This window comes from Ceratotherium simum, chromosome 4, assembly GCF_057802395.1.
Source record: "Ceratotherium simum simum isolate JZ-2026a chromosome 4, ASM5780239v1, whole genome shotgun sequence".
Taxonomy (NCBI): domain Eukaryota; kingdom Metazoa; phylum Chordata; class Mammalia; order Perissodactyla; family Rhinocerotidae; genus Ceratotherium; species Ceratotherium simum.
The window spans coordinates 37,246,918-37,270,157 of NC_141903.1; the positions used below are offsets into that span (position 1 = coordinate 37,246,918).

Sequence of the window (23,240 nt, forward strand, 5' to 3'; positions counted from 1 at the left end):
AGACCTCTTGCTGAGATTTCTCATCAAGTGGCCCAGCCACTGGATTTCAGAGAAGAGAATTCATACCTTGGTCTGCCCAATGGCTTTCTGTGTGCACTCTCAAAGTGAAAAAAAAGCAAATGCTGGTTTAGATTCTAAAATGCAGCTCATTTTCAGAGATTTTAGAAATGCAGCGAATCTCTACCCACACTCCACAAAAAAGTGGAAGCACGGAGGATTCAGTGGAATAAAACTTATGAATTTCAAGAAAGAATAAGATTATATAGACAGCCATTAAAAATGACAAGTATATGGGACCAGGATGACAAGCAGATATCTTTAGATAAGATAATGCTAAACATAAAAAGCAGAACACAAAAATGGAAAGCACACATACCAATTGGAAAAAGACAAAGTGACAAGAAAATATGGTGTTTCCAGCCTAGAGATTTTCAATAGTATAAAGCTAAATGAAAAGCAATGAAATTCTAAATAATTTATTTTCAAATATCCCTATCAGTCAGAAAAGAGACACATATTCATGTCTGCTAACTGTCCTTAATCCAAGAAGCAGCTCGTCCCTCTCTCCTCTGCAGAGCTCTCTAAACAGTGTTCCACCCTCTCTAGCCTTGAGAATATAGAACACCAGCACTCAAATATCTAAGGTAACAGAAGAAAGTTGAAAATGTAAAAAGTTTTCAAGTAGGGGTAGGAATTTAAATTACCTGGAAAAAAGGAATGTGGGGAACCCACTTTCAACTTTAAAAACTAATTATTAAGTCACTTGATTTCTGAAATGTGTCTGGGATTTGTCCAGTTCTGACTTTGGGTTCTAATAATCCCTTACGTCTGCCTGATCCAATGTGGTTGCCCTAACTCATGGAAATGATGCTCCACTCACAAAATGGTGCCCTAGGGCAAGAGAGCAATATCAAAGAACCACAAATTATGCATCAGGAAAAGTGAAGCCTCTTTGGCCACTGGCAGTATATCCAAGAGAAAAGTAGATGCATAAGGAAGAACTGCATTGGGGTTCAGGGACTCAGTTACTACTTCTCATTAAGCTACCTGTAGACACTTGACCACTCAAACACAGGTGCTATTCTCCAGGGCTCTGGGTGCTAGTGCCTTTAATCCTGAGAGTGACATCCCCAGCTCAGGCCAGCGAGCCTTCCTATAAATGGAATGCAAGGGAAGTGGGGACGCACCATACACACATACACAAACACATACATCCCAGCACAACAGCCCGGGGCAGACCTGACTTCCTTCTGGGAAGCCACAGAAAGCTGCAGAGAGCACACACAGGGTGACCTCATCCACAGCCTCCTTTGCACTTAGCCACACTTAGAAATAGTTCATTAATCTAGGGTGGAAGATAGGTGTTCATAGACCCTTGGCAGCTATCATGCTCACAGACCCCTTTTCTCCCAAAGAAGGGGTCATAAGGCTCCTTCCAGGTAAACCAGCTTGCTTCACATCATGTTACGCGCACACACACAGTCACCACCCCCACCTCCACTTCAACTGCTAGTTGAATAAGCCAACTAATTGGCACCTAAACCAAAGGCCTATGATCTGACCCAGTGTCCTTGAAACAACTTGGCACTTTTCTGTGCCCTTACTCTGCCCAACAAAGGCACTCCATATGGATGGTATTGTTCAAGCCACACAGAAAGGTAGCAAGGGGCCGGCTCCGTGGCTTGGCGGTTAAGTGCGCGCGCTCTGATGCTGGCGGCCCGGGTTCGGATCCCGGGAGCGCCCCGAGGCACCGCTTCTCCGTCCAACGCGAGGCCGAGTCCCACGTACAGCAACTGGAAGGATGTGAACCTATGACGTACAACTGTCTACTGGAGCTTTGGGGGGTAAAAACTGAATAAATAAAATCTTTAAAAAAAAAAAAAAAAAAAGAAAGGTAGCAAGGGTGGTGCAAGCAGCCCTGGGATATACTTGGGTACAGGTAGAAAATATTCAAATGTATTTATATTTATTTTTATCTTTTCCATTTTTATTTTCTGCTTTTATATATGTTAAATAATAGTACTATATACACATATACATTTTATAAATACATAAATATACACACGATGGAGGTGTGTGCTCAAATATTTTTCTAATAGGGATGTGTAATGAAAAAGTTTGGCGACCAGAAGACACCATGGTGCTTGGGATGTTTCTAAGTAAGGTCTGGTCCTTAATCCTCACCTCACCCCCATCAGAATCTCCTGTGGAACTTGTTAAACATGCAGATTCCTTGACCCGCCTCAGCCCTATAGGACTTAAATCTCTTGGAGTGGGATGCTTAAAGAGCTTCCCAGTAATTCTGATGCCTACTGAAATTTGGGAACTATTGTGATAGAAGAATTAGAGAAGCAGACATAAAGAAGCTGAGCTATGGAAAGGGCAGAGTCAGTGCAGATGGGAACATCAGAAGCCCATTTCTGAGATGAAGACCAACAAGTGGCCACTATAGCCAGGTTTTGCTGAGGCCTGACCAAGGAAGAGGAGCCACTCTCCTTGTTCTTCCAGAACTCTGGCTCTATAGGTATTGAGACAATGCCTATACTTCCCCAACTAGCCTTCGATTAAATCCTCATCACCTAAGGAAACCTGGGCACTTCCTCTTCAGATGGTTGGGGAGCAAGGGTGAGGAACGTTAGGAACCAACAGCCCCTCACACACAGAGAGTACGTTATCCAGTCGAACTTAAAAGATAGCTGACATAATTTCACTAATCATGTACCTTAAGAAGTGAGGATAAGCTAGGAGGAAGAGGTTATAGGAGCCAGAGTTGTCTATAAGCATTTGAAAAAGGTCCTGTACTGACTCAACATTTAATCTGAAATCATGTGGATGATTTCTAAAAAGTATACCAAGTAAAAACAGAGGCTGTAGAGCAGAAGCTAACACTGTGTGACCTTGGGCAACTAACTAATTCTCTCCATTTCATTTATTAAATGGAAGGTTAGGGGCTGGCCCAGTGGCGTAACGGTTAAGTTCGCACATTCCGCTTCAGCAGCCCGGGGTTTGCCACTTCAGATCCTGGGCTCGGACATACTCACCGCTCAGCTCATTTAGCCATGCTGAGGTGGCGTCCCATATAGACGAGCTACAACTCTCTAACTATAATACACGACTATGTACTAAGGCTTTGGGGAGAAAAAAAAGAAAAAGAGGAAGATTGGCAAAGAACGTTAGCACAGGGCCAATCTTCCGCAAAAACAAAACAAAACAAAACAAAACAAAACAAAACAAAAAACTGACTTGTCTTAAAAAAAAAAAAGAAAGAAAGGTTAAACATTAAATGATATCTAAGGTCCTTTCTGCTTCTAGAACCCAATTTTGGGCTCAACTCCAAGTTCGGGGTTCCTATCACTATAACATGCTGATCAAGAATAAATTAAAATTCTGGCCCTTTAAACTAAAAAATTCAAAAAAGCCTCCTATATCCTTAAGAATTAACTATTAAATGGATTTTCATGAAGAGCAAATCTCTGCTTTTGTCAGCTCTGCCTCTTCACCAAATAGGGACTTCATGCACAGGTCTTTGACCTATCGAATAGCCAACTGTTTTCCAAACCTGAAAGAAAGTCCAGAGTGAGGTTAACTGACTAATTTTTACACTGTACAGTGAGACTGCATTATCACTGGAATGTAAATGTCCTAACTAATCAAAGTGATATTTTATTTTCATTTACTGCTGCCTTACTTTTCTTTCAGGGTCATCCTCTATTTCTCTTTGCTCCAATCCAAAGGAGGACAGGTTCGTGGGTTACCAGGCATTCGGTATAAAATGAAACCTGCTAATTGTCACCACCCTTGGGGACAGAGACATCACCTGACATAATACTTCCTACACTTCACTGGGGCAAGCTCTGTTAAATCAGGTTTCAGTGGAGTGACACCGTGTAATGTACTCCAATATAGTGTAACTAATGCCAAAATGGAAAAATGGGAACTGTCTCCTGAAATCTGTTGCAAGTACATGAAAAATTCCAAGGAGAATAAAAGTGACAAATCCCTGCAGTATGCCACATTTTTATATCATGAAGATGGAAGGTGCCACAGCATGATACTCATCTTTGGGAAGACTGAATAAAACATCAACTGAGTCACCAATTTAAAGGGACTGCCTTAAAAAAACTTGATCCTATTAGCTATATTACAGATTGAACTTTCTTTACAGTTGTCCTGGAACCTAAACTACATAAGAATTTTTTAAAAGCATTTCTAACTTTTTTATTCCATTGCCTAAAATAACTGCTGCTAATAATGGATTAGGCCAGTATTAGAAAACTCATCTTCAGTATATGAGGAGGTAAAAGATCAGACCCAGTTTGGTTGTGAGGCAGCAGAGCCTAGTGGTTAGCAGTGTAGGTTCTGGAGTCAGACAGTGTGGCTTCAAATTCTGGTGTTACCATTCAATTGCTGTGTGACCCATATAACATAACCACTCTAAGCTTCAGTTTTCCACATCTGCAAAATGGGAAGACCAAGAGTATTTACTTGAGACCATTCTTGTGAGCATTCCGTTAGAAAATGTATATAAAGTGGGCTGGCCCTGTGGCTTAGCAGTTAAGCGCGCACGCTCTGCTATTGGTGGCCCAGGTTCGGATCCCAGGCGCGCACCGACGCACTGCTTCTCTGGCCATGCTGAGGCCGCGTCCCACATACAGCAACTAGACTGATAGGCAACTATGACATACAACTATCTCCTGGGGCTTTGGGGGAGAAAAAAGGAGGAGGATTGGCAATAGATGTTAGCTCAGAGCCAGTCTTCATCAGCAAAAAGAGGAGGATTAGCGTGGATGTTAGCTCAGGGCTGATGTTCCTTGCAAAAAAAAAGAAAGAAAAAAATTTAAAAAAAGAAAATAAAGAAAATGTATATAAAGCATTTAGGACAGTGTGTGTGGCACTTAAGTAAACATTTAACAACTATTAGTGATTACTATCTAATGACAATTACTATTAATGGCTAGGAGTTAAATACTTAAAAATTCAAACTAGTTTCCTATCTTCAAATATGCTAATATAGCAATCATGCCAGTTAGAATATAATTAAAAATACAGTATTCACAGGTATTTGACAGCTGCCTCTTCTGTCTGGTAAACATTTACCCATATGCAAATTATATATCAGCTCCTTCCACTTTCCAGTGTGACACTGAAATGACAACAGAGAAATGAAATACAGTACTGTGCTGTATTGTGAAGAATTATACCACCTGGCTATAGATCTAACTGTCCATTCTTATGTATTTGCACCCTATTTCTTTTTAGACTCTGGCTCATTTCTTCAAGCCTTTAGGCTGTAGGCCACGTTAATTTTTTTGTGTGTGTGAGGAAGACTAGCCCTGAGCTAACATCCAATGCCAATCCTCCTATTTTTGCTGAGGAAGATTGGCCCTGGGCTAACATTGGTGCCCCTCTTCCTCTACTTTATATGGGACGCCTCCACAGCACGGCTTGACAAGCAGTGCGTCGGTGGGCCCCGGGGCCGGGCCTGTGAACCCCAGGCTGCCCAAGCCGAGCGCAGGCACTTACCCGCTGCGCCACCAGGCTGGCCCCAGGCCACGTTAATTTGTGAAGCAGTCCAGAAGCCTGTCCTTCACTCTGGCGAATAACAATACAGCCCCATTCTCAGGCTCCTGCTTTGAAATATCTAGAGCTACCACATCCCCCTAGTGGTCATGGCGTGTATTTGCTAGGCTCTTGGGGAAACCACCAGAACCTCGATCATACAAGTATCCACAGAAACATAGTCTCAGACACCCTTTGGCTAACACCATTTGATTTCAGGATTCTTTTGATTGACACTTTGTGGCTTTTAAGAGTATACAACAAGAAGGAAACAAAAGGGCCGGCCCTGTGGCTTGGTGGTTAAGTGCGCGCGCTGCGATGCTGGTGGCCCGGGTTCGGATCCCGGTTGCGCATCGAGGCACCGCCTCTCCGTTCATCCTGAGGCCGAGTCCCACATACAGCAACTAGAAGGATGTGCAGCTACGACACACAACTATCCACTGGGGCTTTGGGGGGAAAAATAAAATAAATAAAATCTTTAAAAAAAAAAAAAAAAAAAAAGAAGGAAACAAAAGCAAACTCTTAAGAGAACCAGTTGAGAGAAGAAGGAAGTGAGGAGAATGTAGTTACTCCAATTATTCCACTTGCCCTCTTTTCTCCCTGTCATATACAACATAAGGATGTAAAATTTTCAATTTCTATTTTGCTTCTATGTTTAATATTATTCATCATTCCTATTTTCTTCTGCATCAGTATATTGTTTTAGAACATAAATCTCTACAAATAGGAGTCATTAACTTGTAACTTTGACAGCCTCAGGCAAGTCTACCTCTGAGGGAATTAAAAAAGACAAGAGGAATAAGAGTATTAAGAAGACCAGTGAGGATAATAATAATAATAGGATAATAATAACAATAGCTAACACCTAAGTAAGAGTTGGGGGGACTTATTACTTTTCTTACAATCTGTATAATCTATAACCAATGTTATGTTTGACTTTTCTGTTTATTTTCTTACTCCCACTTCCATCCCCCTCACAACGTAAACTCTTCAGTTATCTTCTTTCCCGCCCAAAGTTGCCCGAACATTTCCTTCACAATTCCTCACACAGTAGTGGAGCAACTTTCTCTTTTGAAATAGGACTTTAAGGACAAACTGGTTCATTTCCAAAATGAAGCTCAATCTCACTGTCATCTCATCAGTGAATTCACGTTTTGCTTTCACTGTATTCCCACCACGTAGCACAGAGCCTGACACATGGTGAGCACTCCAGTACATATTTGTCGAATCAGTGAATTAATTCCATCTTTTTCTTACCAATCTGAAACCGGTCACAGCACAAAAAGGCCACTGACATCTTGTTACAGAACCCACAACCTGTCTCTAGCATCAAGCATGAGGTTTTGAGATGGGCCTGAGGAGCCTCAGTCATGCCCAGCACAGGCGGCCGGGGAACCGCCTGAGCTCAGGTATTTTTTTCTCTTGATGGTTGGCGTGATAATTAGCATAACGCCACCCAAACCTGTGTGAACGAAAGGCTGCTTTACTAGTTCGAAACCTGAGGTCCCTGTGGTAAACACAGCAAGAATGTGTCCAAGGTCTGTATATCCAGGTGTATTTTATGTTACTGTAATAGTAACAGACAGCCAAACAACGAACAAAGGAGGCGGCCGAGCAACCAACGTTCTGAGCCTGAGGTTTATACACAACAAAGGCCCAGGACAAGATGGCGCGCCCTCCGCGAGGAGCGGGAGCCGGGAAAACGTCAACGTGCGCGGTGTGTGCACGCGCCCGGGCTCGCTCCGGGTTACGTTCATTCGGCCAAACTCACGTGCGCTGGTGCATCCAATGAGTGCTGTAGTTAGACTCCACCCCCGTTTTCCGCCACTCCCTGCGCACATGCCCTCCAGACCCTTAGCAGGATGCCAGCTGCGCAGGCGCAACAGGCCCCTCCGCTCACGCAACTGACGCAAGGAGACTGTAATCGGTTCGCAATTTATCCCGTGTGACCTTGAGTCTTTCCTGCCTCCGAGGACCGGGGTTGTCCAAGATGCTGCCTTTATACCTCTCATAGTCCCGTCGCCTCTCGCTGAGCCCAGACCTACCGCAGCTGGAAAGGAAGGACACTGTTTTTCCAACCATCGTGCTACGAAACGTATTAGCCGTACACCCTGACTCCGGGAGCGGCGTTCAGGTAGTCTTCCGTCAGGCAGTGCGGGCGGTGCCTCAGCGGAAGAGCGGGCCTCCAGGCCGCAGCGACCAACCCCCGCCCCCCCCACCCCACGTGGTTGGAGGTTTCCAGAAGCGCTCTTACCACTGAGTCGCGGAGCTCCTGGCCCTCCGAGAGCCTTTTTGCTGTCTCGTACTCCCACCACCTAGCCGCCATGATGAACGCCAGTCGAGCCGCGGCAGCGCGTCTTGTCGGCGCTGCAACCTCCCGGGGCCCCACGGTCGCTCGACATCAGGTAAGGAACTGTTGGGCCTTCCCCCAGGGACTTACGGCCTTGGGCCTCAGTGCGGTAGGCCGCGCCCTTCGGGGTCAGAATTCTCTGGGAGAGATCTGGAGTGAAGGAAGATAACTGGCCTTCAGTAATTAGCGCTGCTGGTTCAAGGCATAACTCAGGGTTTTGTTTCCATGTCTCGGGCCTTGCTGAGTCACACTCCTCGCAAGCCTAGAATCTTACTCCACGAAGTAGCAGATAGTGGTCCCGACAGTCTTTTCTGTGGTTGATCGGACAGATTTGGCCTTAGGAGCGAGGGACGCAGTTTTTTGGGAGGGAACCGCTGTTCTAATTTGCGTTTTCACCTACGAGTCGAAGGACGACTGTTCTGTGTAAAATACAGTGTGTGCAAGGATTCCGTTGCTGTGACGAAATAAGTAAGAAAGGCACCCAAACAATGAATTGAAAATCAAGCTCCGATTTGTTTGTTTAGGAATATTTGTCCAGTTGGTTTTTCAGAATCTTTGGTGTGAGATTGTCTTCCTTTGTTGTTTCAGCAAAAATAAGCAGATCAGGAAAAGGTCACAGATCAGGAAAAGGTCACGGAGAAGTTGTTCATCTTTGTGTAAGACCAAAAACATACATCTTCGGAGAACAGGATTTGTGACTCTCTTTGCAGTCACGTGTGGTTATAGGAAGGCTTGGAAGTAGCCTGTGGTTAGGTTGTAACAAAGGTCTTTGATCCTGATTGGAGGCCACTCCAGACAAATTTTTTTCTAAACTGACTCCACAAGATTACTAATCCTATTCCCCTTAAATCAGTTGCTTGGCAAGGTCAGGGGAAATGTCTAAATAACTTAGATCTATATCTGCAATACACGCATATGTAGGGCTTAGCTATACACTGCTTTTAACAAATTGAGAAGTATCTAACGAGTATTTTGTAATGCAGGGATTCTCAACCAGGGGCAGTTTTGCCTCTCCAGGGCACATTTAGCGGTATCACAATTTGGGGAGCTGTGCTATTGGCTTCTAGTGGTGGAGGTTCAGGATGATGCTAAACATCGTACAATGCACAGAATAGCCCCCCCACAACAAAGATTTGGTTCGAAATCAATAGTGCCAAGGTTGAGAAATCGTTTTGTAAAGTAATTCAAGGTAATTTTGTATCTACTTATTTTCATGTGACTTATTTGAAAAATTCATACTTGATTTATTAAATTTTCATGCTAAGTAGCGTAATGCCTCTTATACATGAAATACTTTCATTTCAGTATACTTTATGATGCTGCTCAGTTAACAGAATGAAAGTCTCAAACTTGCATATGTTCTTCAGAAGAAAAATTGGAAGAAGCCCGTTTTCATATGTAGTTGGTGTCTGATGCAAGTTTTTTTTTTGTTTTTTAGGATGGCTGGAATGGCCTTAGTCATGAGGCTTTTAGAATTGTTTCAAAGCGGGACTATGCGTAAGTGTTCATTTGCTTTGAGAGATAATAAATATTAAACCCAAGAGCAGTGGTCTCTAAATTTGTGATTAACTGTTGTGCTCAGAAAAAAGACATATTTATATTTGTTTATAGGTTATGTAATGTACCATTGTCCACAGTATCAAGTATTTTCTTATGTGTTCCTGCAACCATTTGGGAGACCACTGTTAAGATAACACTAACCATAGCATTGTTTTAAATGTCTTACAGATCAGAGGCAATCAAGGGAGCAGTTGTTGGTATTGATTTGGGTACTACCAATTCCTGTGTGGCAGTTATGGAAGGTAAACAAGCAAAGGTGAGCATGATTGGAAGCTCTGGATCATGTAGTAGTAGCCAGTACCCAATCCAGAATTCTCTGTCCTTTGGCTTAGATAAGGGACATTTTAAAAGCTGCTTTTAAGCCCTTAAGACTCTTGTGAGGTCAACCTTTGTGCTTAATTGCATGGTGCTGATAGTTGAATGGATTTGACTTCCTAGGATTTAAATGTGTCCTATAGAGGTAAGACTACTAAGTTACCATTAGTACCCATTGGGATGACTCGAACTGTTGGTTACTTCTCTTTTTAGAGTCCTGCGTTTTTGTGAGTTCAACCAAGGCTGGAGGTGCAGAAACAGTCTAGAAGCAAGTGGAGCTCCATGTAATGCATGACCACATCCCAAGTAAAGCACATTCTTAGGAGCTCCCTGCTCTGGAGGCTGTTCCTCTTGAAGCCTACTTACTGTGTTCTTCTCAAGATTTAGAGCACTTGGGATTCTTTTTTTTTTTTTTTTTTTTGTGAGGGAGATCAGCCTGAGCTAACATCCGATGCCAATCCTCCTCTTTTTTGCTGAGGAAGATTGGCCCTGGGCTAACATCGGTGCCCATCTTCCTCTACTTTATATGGGACACTGCCACAGCATGGCTTGACAAGCAGTGCGTCGTTGTACGCTCAGGATCCGAACTGGCAAACCTTGGGTCACTGAAGTAGAGCGCATGCACTTAACCACTGAGCCACCCGGCCAGCCCCGCACTTGGGATTATTGAATTGGCTTCTTCACAAATGTTTTTTAATATTCCTGAAACAGCCATCACAAAAAAATTTAGACGTAGATTTAATTCTCCATATGGAAGGAAAGATTACCTTGTCCCAACATCGAGTATGAAAGATTGCATTTAAATCTATTTATTCCAGGTTTTTTGTTTTGTTTTTAGTTTAAGTGGTTTTGAAGTAAAGACTAAAGATATTTTGGGCCGGCCCCGTGGCTTGGTGGTTAAGTGAGCGCGCTCCACTGCTGGCGACCCGGGTTCGGATCCCGGGCTCGCACCGACGCACTGCTTCTCCGGCCATGCTGAGGCCGCGTCCCACATACAGCAACTAGAAGGATGTGCAGCTATGACACACAACTATCTACTGGGGCTTTGGGGAAAAATAAATAAATAAAATCTTTAAAAAAGACTAAAGATATTTTAAACATCTGTTACCAGTGGTAGGTATTTACTGTATCAGCATTCATAGAGCAGAAAAGCATGCCCATTAGTACTGTTCTTGAGCATTTGTTTTGTGATTTGGTGCCTGTTTTGTGTCTTAAATGATTGATACAAAGACAGCAGTGGTGACTGGAACCTCATTCTTTATCTTACTTTGGGAGTTTTAGGTGCTGGAGAATGCTGAAGGTGCCAGAACCACTCCTTCAGTTGTAGCTTTTACAGCAGATGGTGAGCGACTTGTTGGCATGCCAGCCAAGCGACAGGCTGTCACCAACCCAAACAACACATTCTATGCCACCAAGCGTCTCATTGGCCGGCGATATGATGACCCTGAAGTACAGAAAGACATGTGAGTAATAGCAAAAGTATAGTTATTTGCAAAGACCATATGGCAGAATCTTTTCAGCAGGATCCCTGATTAGGTCTTTGCTGTGTATTGACATGATACATGAAGATTTGGGTAGTCATTCCTGGACCGTGTAAATTCATGTTAAACCCATAAGGTAGATAATGGCATGGGCTCCATTATGTGCAGATCAGATATGTTTTCAGGGTTCATCTGTATTGTAGCATGTATCAACACTTCATTCCTTTTTATGGCCAAGTAATATTCTATTATGTGGCTGTATATTACATTTTGTTTATCTGTTTGTCAGTTAATGGGCATTTGGGTTGTTTCCTCTTTGGGGCTATTCTGAATAATACTGCTGTAAACATTTGTGTACAGTTTTCGTGTGGACATCTGTTTTTATTTTTCTTAGGTAGGTACCTAGTAGTGGAATTGCTGGGTGTTAGGAAAACTGTGTAATTGCTTTCCAAAGCAGCTGCATAATTCTTTTGTTTGGTGGGGAAAAAAGAATGTTCAGGTTTCATCAGGATGTTTGTACATGTTAATGATTGCTTTCTAAAGGTTTCCTTAAATCCTGAAGTTCTCATTTGTTTGCTATGGATCTCTTGGGGTGGGGGTTGGACTTTCATGGTGTATGGTAACTTTGTCGTGGTAGGTTGCACTGGCACATTTTCACGAATATAAATTTTGTCTTTCAGTAAGAATGTTCCCTTTAAAATTGTGCGTGCCTCTAATGGTGATGCCTGGGTCGAAGCTCATGGAAAACTCTATTCTCCAAGTCAGATTGGGGCATTTGTGTTGATGAAGATGAAAGAGACTGCAGGTGAGAAGGTTTAATCACATCTTGGAAAGTTCGAAGAACTGTATGATTTCCTCTGAAATCACTAGCTGCCATAAGTGTGTCTTTGTAGGAGTCTGGTGGCTTTTATACAGAAAACCTGGGAATGGCAAAACATTGTTACTCTTCATTCTTTCCCTGCAGATTCTGAATTTATCTTCCATGTTTTCCTAATGGTGCTTGCTTGTGTCCCTCGCCGCCCCCCCCCCCGAAGTAGCTTTCTGTGTTGAAAGCCGAAAGACTACACATTAAGCTTTTTGTCTGTTAGATAAAACTTAGAACTTCCTGTTTGAAGAAACTAGTAACTTTAAATCTAAAAAGTAGGTTGTTGTAGCTGGTGAACCTTCACTAAAATGTTAAAGGTGAGATCTTGGGTTTTCTACCAGTATCTTTAATTGGAGTGTTTTCTTCCAAGGTCTCTACATCTTGTGTCACATGCTGAAAAACTGATGGGTACTGTGACTTTAAGGCTATATTAGTAATTGTGTTACCTCTTTCATCTGACAGAATCTCATGACTGAATTTCATTCTTTGACTCTTTTCCAGAAAATTACTTGGGGCATACAGCAAAAAATGCTGTGATTACAGTCCCAGCTTATTTCAATGACTCTCAGAGACAGGTGAGTTCAGTTAGCATTCTTATTCAGGAAATTAATTGTACTTGGGACACAAGAGTGGAAAATGCTTTTTTCTTTTTCTTTAGGCCACAAAGGATGCTGGCCAGATATCTGGACTAAATGTGCTTCGAGTAATTAACGAACCAACAGCTGCTGCTCTGGCTTATGGTCTAGACAAATCAGAAGACAAAATGTAAGTTTGTGCAGTAGGCTCCACCTGGATTTGTGAGACTTAAGTTCATAGAACTGTGAGACTTATCCTAAATCATCATCTTGGTTTATTAGTGATTGAGCCTTGTACTTAGACTAAAAATGTACTGCCTTGACCTTCAAGGCTGTATGGTTTGTGTTTTTCATTCATTTTAAGACCATTCCTTTGTTTATATATTTACTTTTAGGTACTGGGCTATGGTCTTTTTTTCCCCCTTGGTATGCATGTTGGCAAGTGTTCATCCAAAGAGTTGTTGAATACTGTCAATTTTGCTTTTAAAAATTGAATTTATTTCAACTGTATGTTTTACATGTAGCTATTAGGACCACATGTTAACACACATCACTTAGTAGTCACATTTTGTAATTATTATACCTTGGGGAAAATAGCCAAGATTTACGTTTGTTTGGTTATTGAAATTTATATCCTTGTGATAGGTTTTGTTCCTTAAGGCCTTCTTTTTTCTTTCTAGCATTGCTGTATATGATTTAGGTGGTGGAACTTTTGATATTTCAATCCTGGAAATTCAGAAAGGAGTATTTGAGGTGAAGTCCACCAATGGAGACACTTTCTTAGGTGGTGAAGACTTTGACCAGGCCTTGTTACGACACATTGTGAAGGAGTTCAAAAGGGAGGTTAGTTACCAGTGTGGTTGATGTGTAGACATTGGGATATTGAGAGTTTCTTGTTCAGACTGCTACTTGCATTGTTTACAATTTTTTGCCCTTAATAGAGCATTGACTTGACTGAAACAATTGCATTTCAGTTTCATGGATGGACTAAACTATTGTGATTGTTGTAGCTTCAGATTGGGAACAAACAGATAAAAAGGATATGGCACTTGGTGTACAATATTGGAAAAGGGATTCTGGAAACTCCTTTTTTGAGCTAGAATTCTGTAGCTGGAAAGAACCGAAATCAGTTCAGCCCTCTGACTCCAGGCACAGATAGCTGTTTCAGAAAGGTTTTCTATTCCGTACAGATTTTTAAGGGTAATAAGTAATTCCTGCTTGTTTAAAAAGATATGGCTTATCACTGCAATTTAAATAGTATTCATTACCTCAGTAGTACTAGTATTGTGTGTCTTCCCTTTGTAGACAGGGGTTGATTTGACCAAAGACAACATGGCACTTCAAAGAGTTCGGGAAGCTGCTGAAAAGGCTAAGTGTGAACTCTCCTCATCTGTGCAGGTGAGATGTGGACAAATTCTAACAGTCTTTTTTTTTTTTTTTTTTTTTTTTTTGGCTGAGGAAGATTTGTCCTGAGCTAATATCCGATGCCCGTCTTCCTCTTTTTGTGCCGCCAGCACAGCATGGCCACCAAGACGAGTGGTGTAGGTCTGCGCCCAGGAACCAAACCTGGGCTGCCAAAGCACAGCATGCCGAACTTGGCCACTGGGGCTGGCCCTCCAGCAGTCTTGATGGATTTTTTAAGCCTGAGTTTATTTGAATATGTTCTAATTGGCCTAATGTCAGTCTAATCTTTTTACAGTTTTCTGGTTGGTGGTAAATGCCTTTCCTATGAGCAAAGGAGCAGTGTGTCTTTTATGGATGAGCTAAAATTTGTTAACTACCCAAATCAGAGGTTATATATACTGGAGCCAAATAATAATTAAGACCTGAATGACACTGACTATGCTTATTTGCTTTAAATTAAAGATACTAATTGTAAAATCTAGACTAGCAGTGTGCAAAATTAGAATCACTAGCCTGGAAATATTAGGAGACTCTTAGAACTTCTGCTGTCTTCATTTAAGACACCTCTTTGTATGAGTCTCTCATTGTGTCTCATTTAATTGTTTGGATCACCAATCTAGAAAGTGAGCTATGAAACCTGACTCAAGGCTGGGGTATATACACCTGTGCAAATTTCCCTCTGTGGGCATCAGATTTGCTCAGCATCTGTTAAAGGTGTTGGCCTGTGTTCTAGTTCTGAGAGGTGAAAGCTTCACTTGCCTTAGCCACTTAGAACAGAAAAACACAAAGCATGTTAGGTTCGGGTCAGAGACCCAACAAGATGGAAGGCAGAAGATCTATTTCCAGTTCTCAGGTGGCAGCAGGAAAGCAGAGCCTGTGACTACTTTAGTTATTAGTTTGATCACCCACACTGGGAATTATAGCAGCTGTCATTGTGTTGGTAAAGTGGTTGACCTTCAGTCAAACCTGGATTTTTTTTTTTTAAGTAGTTAGGAGTGACGAAGTTGTACGAAGTCATCCATGACATTGATGGTATTGCCTTGTCCCTGCTATCAGAGTGGCAGAACTTGGCAACACGATGGTTAGGGTTGGGTTGAAATATGTGTCACTGCCAGGGGATAGCTTATAATTCTTTCCAGGGGCTTGACACTTTTTGGAGGGGATGTTGGTTGGTTTTAGTGTGGCTGTATCTTATTGATAAACATTTGGATTGTTTTCCAGCATTTGTTATTATAGCAAGGTGTATTGAGCATTCTTGTACATTAATGTTTGTGCATGTGTGATTGTAAATCTATAGGATAAATTTCTAGAAGCATTTATTACCCTTGTGGAGTTTACAGTGTGGTTTGGGGAGATGGACATTAATTAGAACATCATATATATTAGTAAACGTCAAATCATAAGTAATGTAGAGGTTAAGAGTGGCTCTGTAGGCAGACTGCTGGGGTTTAAGTCCCTATTTCATCACTTATTAGCTGTGTGACGTGGATGAATTAACATTTCTGTTTGTTTTCTTATCTATAAAATGAGGATAATAGTGCCAGGATAATAGTTCTACTTTCCCCCTTGGAGTTACAAAGTTTACTAAATTAATACATATAACATGCTTAGGACAATGTGTAGTAAATAGTAAGTACTCTAAATGTAAGCTGCTTTAATGTGGTAAAAAGGCAAAGTTTGATTTACAGTTATAATAGAGGAGCCTGACAGAGGTGTCAAACATAGCAAGGAGAGCTTCTGAAAGATGAGTTGATCTGGAAAAGATAGAGTCAGGTATGAGGCTCTGGGGTGAAGACTTGAGAAAGGGCTAGTGTGACTGAAGTGCACACGGTCAGGGGGAGCATGGAAGATGAGGCCACAGGCTTTATAGATTTGAGATTTGGTGTCTGTGCTGAGATAAGTGAGTACGAACCACTGAAAACTTTTAAGTTGGGGCAGTAACATGGTCAGGTTTGGTTTTGGGAAAGGGGCTGTGGCTGAGGTGGAGTGGAGAATCCTTCATGGGGGTCCTGTGGCAGAGGGCAGCCTGAATGGATGTGGGAAGACGTTGGGAGGCTATTGTAGCACATCAGGTGGTGAGAGGAAGGACTTGGACTAGAGAAGGTAGTGAGAGATACGTGGTTAAATTTGAGAGAGAGAGGAGGGATGAAATTTTGTGATGTACTGGCTTTAGAGGGTTGAGAGTCCTGAGTTTTTCAGATTGTCATTAACTTACAGCATATAGAACTGCACTAATATGGTAGTAGCCACATGTGGGTATTTAAAATTAAAAATTCAAATCTTCAGTTGCACTAGCCATAAAATTTCAAGTGCTCAGCCATATGTGGCTAGTGGCTGCTGAATTGAACAGCACAGATAAAGAATATTTATTGCCACAGAAAGTTCTATTGGGTAGCTTTGCTTTACATAATTCTATTTTTTGGTTTGGTTTATTAATATTTTGTAAAGAAGGAAGTTGCCAGTGGAGTTCTTTAGTGTCACTGTTTCTACAGAAGGTGTGTTAACTCTCGCTATTTATTAAACATTTAAATGTCCAGGGTACTTTATCTGAAAAAAGGTGGTTAAGGACTTGCTCCTCTCAATCTTTATTCCCTGTTGGCCTTGCTTTGATGTGAAGTTGGAGGGAAGGCATAAGTTAATTCTGTTCCTAAGGGTTCACCCCTGGGACACACGTTTTAGCATGATTAGTGATGTTTTGTTAGTCTTAATATTCTTACTCTGTGCCTTACTGAGATGTGCGGTTTATTAAATAGTGGATGTCACATGGTGTGACTGTAGAAGTGTTAGCTGCTCTCCATGGATGTGATGGCAGTAAAGTCAGTCCTTCTAGTTCTCTCTAGTTCTCTTTAGCATTTCTGTGGTAGCTTTTTTCCTGTCTTCCTAAAAGTTATAAAGCTCTTGCTTGGTGGCAGGTGATTTGGTTCAGAGCATACCTTTGACATTTTTCTTCACGTACATGGAATACTTTAAAACTTGGTAAAAGAAAACGGTATTGTGATTCTTTTTTTTTTTTTTTTTATAATTTTATTTATTTATTTTTTTCTCCTAAAGCCCCAGTAGATAGTTGTATGTCATAGCTGCACATCCTTCTAATTGCTGTACGTTGGACGCGGCCTCAGCATGGCCGGAGAAGCGGTGCGTTGGTGCGCGCCCGGGATCCGAACCCGGGCTGGCAGTGGAGCACGCGCACTCAACCGCTAAGCCACGGGGCTGGCCCAGTATTGTGATTCTTAATGTATGTTTAGTGGCAAGACAGTTCACCATCTCCTGAACGGGCATTTTGCCTGCTTCTTTATTCTTCTTTGTTAATAACAGATTCTATAGTGTGTACCTCTGGGAAGAAAAGAGGTTGAATCTTAAAGAGTCACTGTCTTGGTGGCTATTCATTTAAAGTAGGTTTGATCCTCACTGTGGCTTTCAAAGTCTTCCTGTCCTAGGTTATGGTCTTATTTTAATTAAAGTATAACAAAGAACTTCACCACTACTGGTCTCCCTGCTTCCTTTGTAGACAGACATCAACTTGCCATATCTTACAATGGATGCTTCTGGACCCAAGCATTTGAATATGAAGCTGACCCGGGCTCAGTTTGAGGGGATTGTTACTGATCTAATAAGGAGGACCATCGCCCCATGCCAAAAAGCCATGCAAGATGCAGAAGTCAGCAAGAGTGACATAGGAGAAGTGATTCTTGTTGGTGGCATGACTAGGATGCCCAAGGTATGGACCCATGGAATTCTTGGTATGGAGAGCAGAGAGAGCCAACATGTAATGTTTTCTTGGGACAAATGGCTTATGTTGTTCAGGGACATGAATATGTGGCCTTTCTGCCACGGTAACGTGAAAGGGGGATGAAGTTGTGCCCTCTTTTCTTAAAGGGTCTAAGAAAAAGGGTTAGAAAGGGCAGAATGTCTTGGGAGTGGTAGCAAGGAGGATCCTGAACTTCAGTCCTGCAGAATTTTTAGGAATGAAACAAAGTTTGAGGTTAGAAGTAGCTTAAAACTTTGGTATTGACTAGTCTCTAGGGGCAATTTTGGACATGTGTCATTGCAACAGTGTTTGGGGTTTCTAATTGCATCTCTTCAGCAGAGATGTGTGCAATGATGCATTTTATTCATCAACACATCATTCTGAAAAGACAGGTGTGTGGAAAATAATGACTGAGCACAGAACCTGTTGAAGGTGCAATTCTTATTTTATTGCTTGAATAGAATTATCTTGGGCTTTGATATTTTCTTAATTTTTACTTTGGAGTAAGTGGGCTTGGGAAAATATGCACACAATAAACCTGAAGGAAAAAAGAGGCTTTGAACCAGCTGGATATCTTTATGTTAACGAATTATCCCAGGTGCTATTCAAATAGAAATTTTTCCTAGCATTAGTAAAATAAGGGGCGAAAACCATGCCCCATATCAGTACCAGTATTGAATTAATGAATTACTACTACTTCTTTTAAGTTGGTTTTTAGTTGATATGTAGAAGAGAACTTGGACTATACAATTTCGTAGTCCCCTTGCCTTGTACCTTCTATCTAATTTAATGTGTTGTATGGAAAACCAGATAACAAAACTTAGGCATATTCTTCCCAAATTTAAAAGGGCCATGAATGAGATACTCATGAGTAAAGTATATGTGTTAGCTGCATGATAATACTTAGCTCGTTAACAAGAACTCAACTAAAAAATGGTAATTTGCATAAACCTTCTTGGATCTGAAGCAGCCTGTCCTGAGTTGGTGGGGTCTTGGGATACACATGTGCTCTTCCCTGCCCATTTCAGGCAGTTGCCCTGAGTAGTGGGTGACAGGTTCTTTTTTCTTGATGCTCAGGTTCAGCAGACTGTGCAGGATCTCTTTGGCCGTGCCCCAAGCAAAGCTGTCAATCCTGATGAGGCTGTGGCCATTGGAGCTGCCATTCAGGGGGGCGTATTGGCCGGTGATGTCACTGATGTGCTGCTCCTGGATGTCACTCCACTGTCTCTGGGTATTGAGACTCTGGGAGGTGTCTTTACCAAACTTATTAACAGGAACACCACTATTCCAACCAAGAAAAGCCAGGTAAGAGCCACCTCTCCCTACCTGTCAGAAATAATAGCTTCTGTGAGGTTTGTGTTTTGCAGTCCACACTAGTTGATTGTGGGTGGTAAGAATCTTGTCTTTTGTTCTCTTGTTTTTATTCCTGGAAAAGTTCTCTTTACCTGTCTTCCAGTGGTGATGATTGTAGGAAAGGCATCAATAGTCTCTCCTTCACAGGATTAAAATAACTTGCCAAAAGGAGCCTCATCATTTGGGACTGAATTCCCTGTACTCCTCTGTTCTCAAAGGCAGTAAAAAGAATGGCCTGGCCAAGGCTAGGGGAGTATGCTTGTCTTCCAGGTGAATGATGAGGGTCCTGAGATACCAAGCAGGGCTATTTGGACAATGGCTTGTTCTTGGATTAAGAATTATTTCCTGACTGTCCCAATTTTGATATTTTTCTGAAAAACTATGCCTATTGCTATATTTGTGCACTGATGTATTGCCAACACATCATTCTGAAGAAGAGTGTGTGGTGACTTTCTGTGACTAAGCACAAAATACATGTCCTGTCTCTGACCTGTTTCCCCAGATGACCATGTTTCAACATCTTGCTTTTTAGCTCCTTCTCTTGAGGCCTTCTCTGCTAATGTTACATCTTTGTACAATGCATTTCCTTAGCTGAAACAATAGCTATTGTATGCCTTTTTGCTGTGCTAAGCCTACTCCTTTTCCCTGCAAAAATATAAGCCTTTGTTCTGAACATAGTGTATGTTAGGACTCTTCCAGTGTTGGGATATGAATTTCTTCCTTTGGCTTGCACTTTGTATAAAGGGAGTAGTGTAATCAGCCGGGCAACCCAGGAAGTTTCCTTCTCCCTAGGTGTTTTCTACAGCTGCTGATGGACAGACTCAAGTGGAGATTAAAGTGTGTCAGGGTGAGAGAGAGATGGCTGGAGACAACAAACTTCTTGGACAGTTTACTTTGGTAGGTATTGGGAATCCTGAATATTATGCTCCTCATTCTTCTTACTGTAAAGTTAGACTATTCTAACCCTTAATAATAATACCATAAACTGCTTACAGACACAGACGTAGTCTGTGTTATCTTAACACAGTATACAGATGAATTTTGCAACTGGATACCCATTGCTTCAGGTTTTATCTGAAAGCCTTGCTTGTGCCTTAGGAACTGCATCAAGTTTATAAATGTAAGAGCTAGAGAAATGTTGATAAACAATGCTAATTAGGAGAAATTCCTGATTACTACCTTAAAAGACATTTGATATTGCTTTGGCTTCTAGTCAGCATTGCCTATTGGTTCTTAGTGAGATGAACAGTAATGGAGAGGTTTGTTCTCATTCACTCTGTACCCAGGTACATACAGCAGTTATGGTTATTGGCTGTAGCCAACGTTGACTGGTATAAGCCCTGTTTATTTCAGGCAGCAATGAAACTACTACCCTTACTTATAAACTTTGTGTTTTTGTACATTTAATTAAGTGAAAGTGTCACTTGTTTCTCCCAGGAACCAAGTGATTTGTTTCCTAGAAGATAGTATAGGTTTGGAAATAGAGCACTGGACCCCTTTGTGAGAGGAGCTTACTCTGGGTATTTATTTATTTTAGATTGGAATTCCCCCAGCCCCTCGTGGAGTGCCTCAGATTGAAGTTACATTTGACATTGATGCCAATGGGATTGTACATGTTTCTGCCAAAGATAAGGGTACAGGACGTGAGCAGCAGAGTAAGTGCTCTTATTTATCAGACTGTAAGAGTGAAGTGAGGGACCTTGGAGTTCCTCTCTGTTAGGAACTAGACCATTTAAGTTGTGCGTATATTTTCCCCCAGCCTCAGGGGAGGATGGTGAGTCCTCTTTGCCCCTTTTCTCCTCAGTTATCAGATTCAAAAACAGGTGTGGTGTTTATTCCCAAAAACAGGCAAGCCACTGAGCCTCTGAATTGCTAAAGTTTTGGTAGGCAGGCAGGACAGTTGGTCTTTGTATATTTCAGACCCTTGGTTTTCTTCTGCTTATTATAAGGTAACAGGGTATTCATTTTCTTCATAATTCACGTCAAGATGGACTACTCTGAGCAGGAGTATTTTTCTTAATATAGGAAGAGGCATGGAATTTTACTTTGGAAGTTAACGAGATGCTTTCTTTTCACTATAGTTGTGATCCAGTCTTCTGGTGGCTTAAGCAAAGATGATATTGAAAATATGGTTAAAAATGCAGAAAAGTATGCTGAGGAAGACCGGCGAAAGAAGGTGATTACTTTCTGCCTTTTCAGCTGGGAGGTGAAAGTAGTTTGGACATGTGTCATTGATCTTACATTTTCTCTTACCTTCAATCTGTCACTCCTCCTGCTTTGCTCATAACTTATGTGTGGAATGCTTTTCTTATTTATTCTCAGTCTTCCCATGTCAAAATTCTCATGTTACAGAATCCAGCTAAAATCTCTTACAGACATCCCAGACTACCCCAGATGACAGTGATTTCTCCCTCCTACTGTTTTTATTCTGTAACTGTATGCAGCAGTTAGCATGTTGTCTTGCTCAGTGAGGACATTCAGCCAACTGGTTGATTGGGAAGCCTTCATACTACATTTCTAATTTCTTTTAGGAACGAGTTGAAGCAGTTAATATGGCTGAAGGAATCATTCATGACACAGAAACCAAGATGGAAGAATTCAAGGACCAATTGCCTGCTGATGAGGTAAGCCCTCTTTTAAAATAGCTCAAGAAATTGAGAGGCATTGTCACCAGTTATTAAACTGTTTTTCTGTGTGGGTCTTGAAGGGAATTTAGTTTTTAAGAAATGTTTCTCAATATTACTGTTACATGTAATGGGATAAGAAAACCAGAACAAGTGAGGGTTTTGTTTTGTTTTTAAGTGCAACAAGCTAAAAGAAGAGATTTCCAAAATGAGGGAGCTCTTGGCTCGAAAAGATAGTGAAACAGGAGAAAACATAAGGCAGGCTGCATCTTCACTTCAGCAAGCATCATTGAAGCTCTTTGAAATGGCATACAAAAAGGTACAAAGGTTGATGGGTGTTTTGCTCCTAACTTGATCTTGATATAACTACTCTTGATTACTGTCACTGATGGCTCCCTTCATAGCCATTTATAGAACTGGGAGTATTGGAATTGAAAATATCTTTCCTGCCTTCTCAACTCTGATTTGGGAGGGAGGGTGAGGTCAAAGGGAAGCAATCACAGAAACCACCAACAGTGTACAAGTGGGGAGGGAGAGTGGAACAAGCAGGATATGGCCCCTTCATGTTTTAGTTCATCAAAAAGTAAACTGTCAGCCCCAACATAAAATCAGTGGCTCTCAAATGTTTTCTTAACAGATGGCATCTGAGCGAGAAGGCTCTGGAAGTTCTGGCACTGGGGAACACAAGGAAGATCAGAAGGAGGAGAAACAGTAATAGCAGTAAACTTTGGAGCTGAAAGGACAACATACTATGACGCTTGGGAGTGAAGGGACTTCCTGAGCAGAAATGGGCAAACTTCAGTTTTTTACTGTGTTTTTGCAGTATTCTATATATAATTTCCTTATTATGTACATTTAGTGACTGTTAGCTATTGATCATTTAATGAGTGATAATTCCAACCGTACAAAGTGCACAGTGTTCTATCCCTAACCTGTCATTATTTTCCAGCTGCATGTTAAGGGGGGAGATGATTTATTGATCATTATAAAGACTTAATGTTGTTTTGTGCTGAAGTAGCCGTATTTCCAAGGGGTGAAACCATCTCGTATACAACAATGAAGGTAGTCAATGAACGTAGTCAGCCATAGACCTGAAATGAGACCATAGAGGGTTGAGATCCTTCTAGTTAGCTGAGTACAGCTGTACCGGGCTGTGTGTACATGGGATTCTTCAACTGAGGCCTTGCAAGGCAAGCCAGCTGTGCCGTGTTGAGAGGTAGGGCAGGGGAAGCTAGATGGATGAAAAACTAAGTTAGCTATTCATGTTAGGTACAGCTTTTAAAACAAGGTAATAAGGCTCCCAAACTTTCCTAAGGCATACTTTTCTGTATCCTTGATGATTGTTCATTTTGATCCATTCTGGATTTTTTTTAAAAATAATAAATGTGAAAATCATCTTGATCTCG

The 23,240-nt window shown here is 41.6% G+C and overlaps 2 protein-coding genes and 2 non-coding genes across 4 annotated transcripts in view; 3 read left to right on the top strand and 1 right to left on the bottom strand.

Moving 5' to 3' along the window:
- CTNNA1 (catenin alpha 1) overlaps positions 1-7,351 on the bottom strand; it is a 322,514-nt gene extending 315,163 nt beyond the window's left edge. The window contains exon 1 of the mRNA XM_087429728.1: positions 7,331-7,351. The gene's annotated coding sequence lies outside the window, so the exon portion shown is untranslated. The remainder of the gene's footprint in view (positions 1-7,330) is intronic.
- Positions 7,352-7,540: 189 nt separating this feature from the next.
- On the top strand, positions 7,541-23,230 carry HSPA9 (heat shock protein family A (Hsp70) member 9). Its single transcript, XM_004420129.3, has 17 exons — positions 7,541-7,964; positions 9,348-9,406; positions 9,638-9,725; positions 11,066-11,247; positions 11,946-12,070; positions 12,632-12,705; positions 12,789-12,895; positions 13,386-13,548; positions 14,011-14,103; positions 17,618-17,827; positions 18,935-19,162; positions 20,003-20,107; positions 20,748-20,865; positions 21,292-21,386; positions 21,742-21,834; positions 22,013-22,153; positions 22,472-23,230. The coding sequence occupies exons 1-17, from the start codon at positions 7,884-7,886 to the stop codon at positions 22,547-22,549; spliced, it is 2,040 nt and encodes a 679-aa protein (XP_004420186.1). The 5' UTR covers positions 7,541-7,883; the 3' UTR covers positions 22,550-23,230.
- Positions 18,203-18,276, top strand: LOC147917259 (small nucleolar RNA SNORD63). The gene has a single exon (XR_015552123.1). It is a non-coding gene; the product is annotated as a small nucleolar RNA SNORD63 (small nucleolar RNA).
- LOC147917260 (small nucleolar RNA SNORD63) lies at positions 19,610-19,678 on the top strand. The gene has a single exon (XR_015552124.1). It is a non-coding gene; the product is annotated as a small nucleolar RNA SNORD63 (small nucleolar RNA).
- Positions 23,231-23,240: the final 10 nt, after the last annotated feature.

What these genes read in the sequence shown, in the direction of transcription:
- HSPA9 (XM_004420129.3), top strand. Translation starts at nt 7,884, where the DNA reads ATGATGAACGCCAGTCGAGCCGCGGCAGCGCGTCTTGTCGGCGCTGCA. An exon ending in CCTGAAGTACAGAAAGACAT is followed by an intron (nt 11,248 to 11,945) that starts GTGAGTAATAGC and finishes TTTGTCTTTCAG; the next exon opens with TAAGAATGTTCCCTTTAAAA. An exon ending in TACAGGACGTGAGCAGCAGA is followed by an intron (nt 20,866 to 21,291) that starts GTAAGTGCTCTT and finishes TTTTCACTATAG; the next exon opens with TTGTGATCCAGTCTTCTGGT.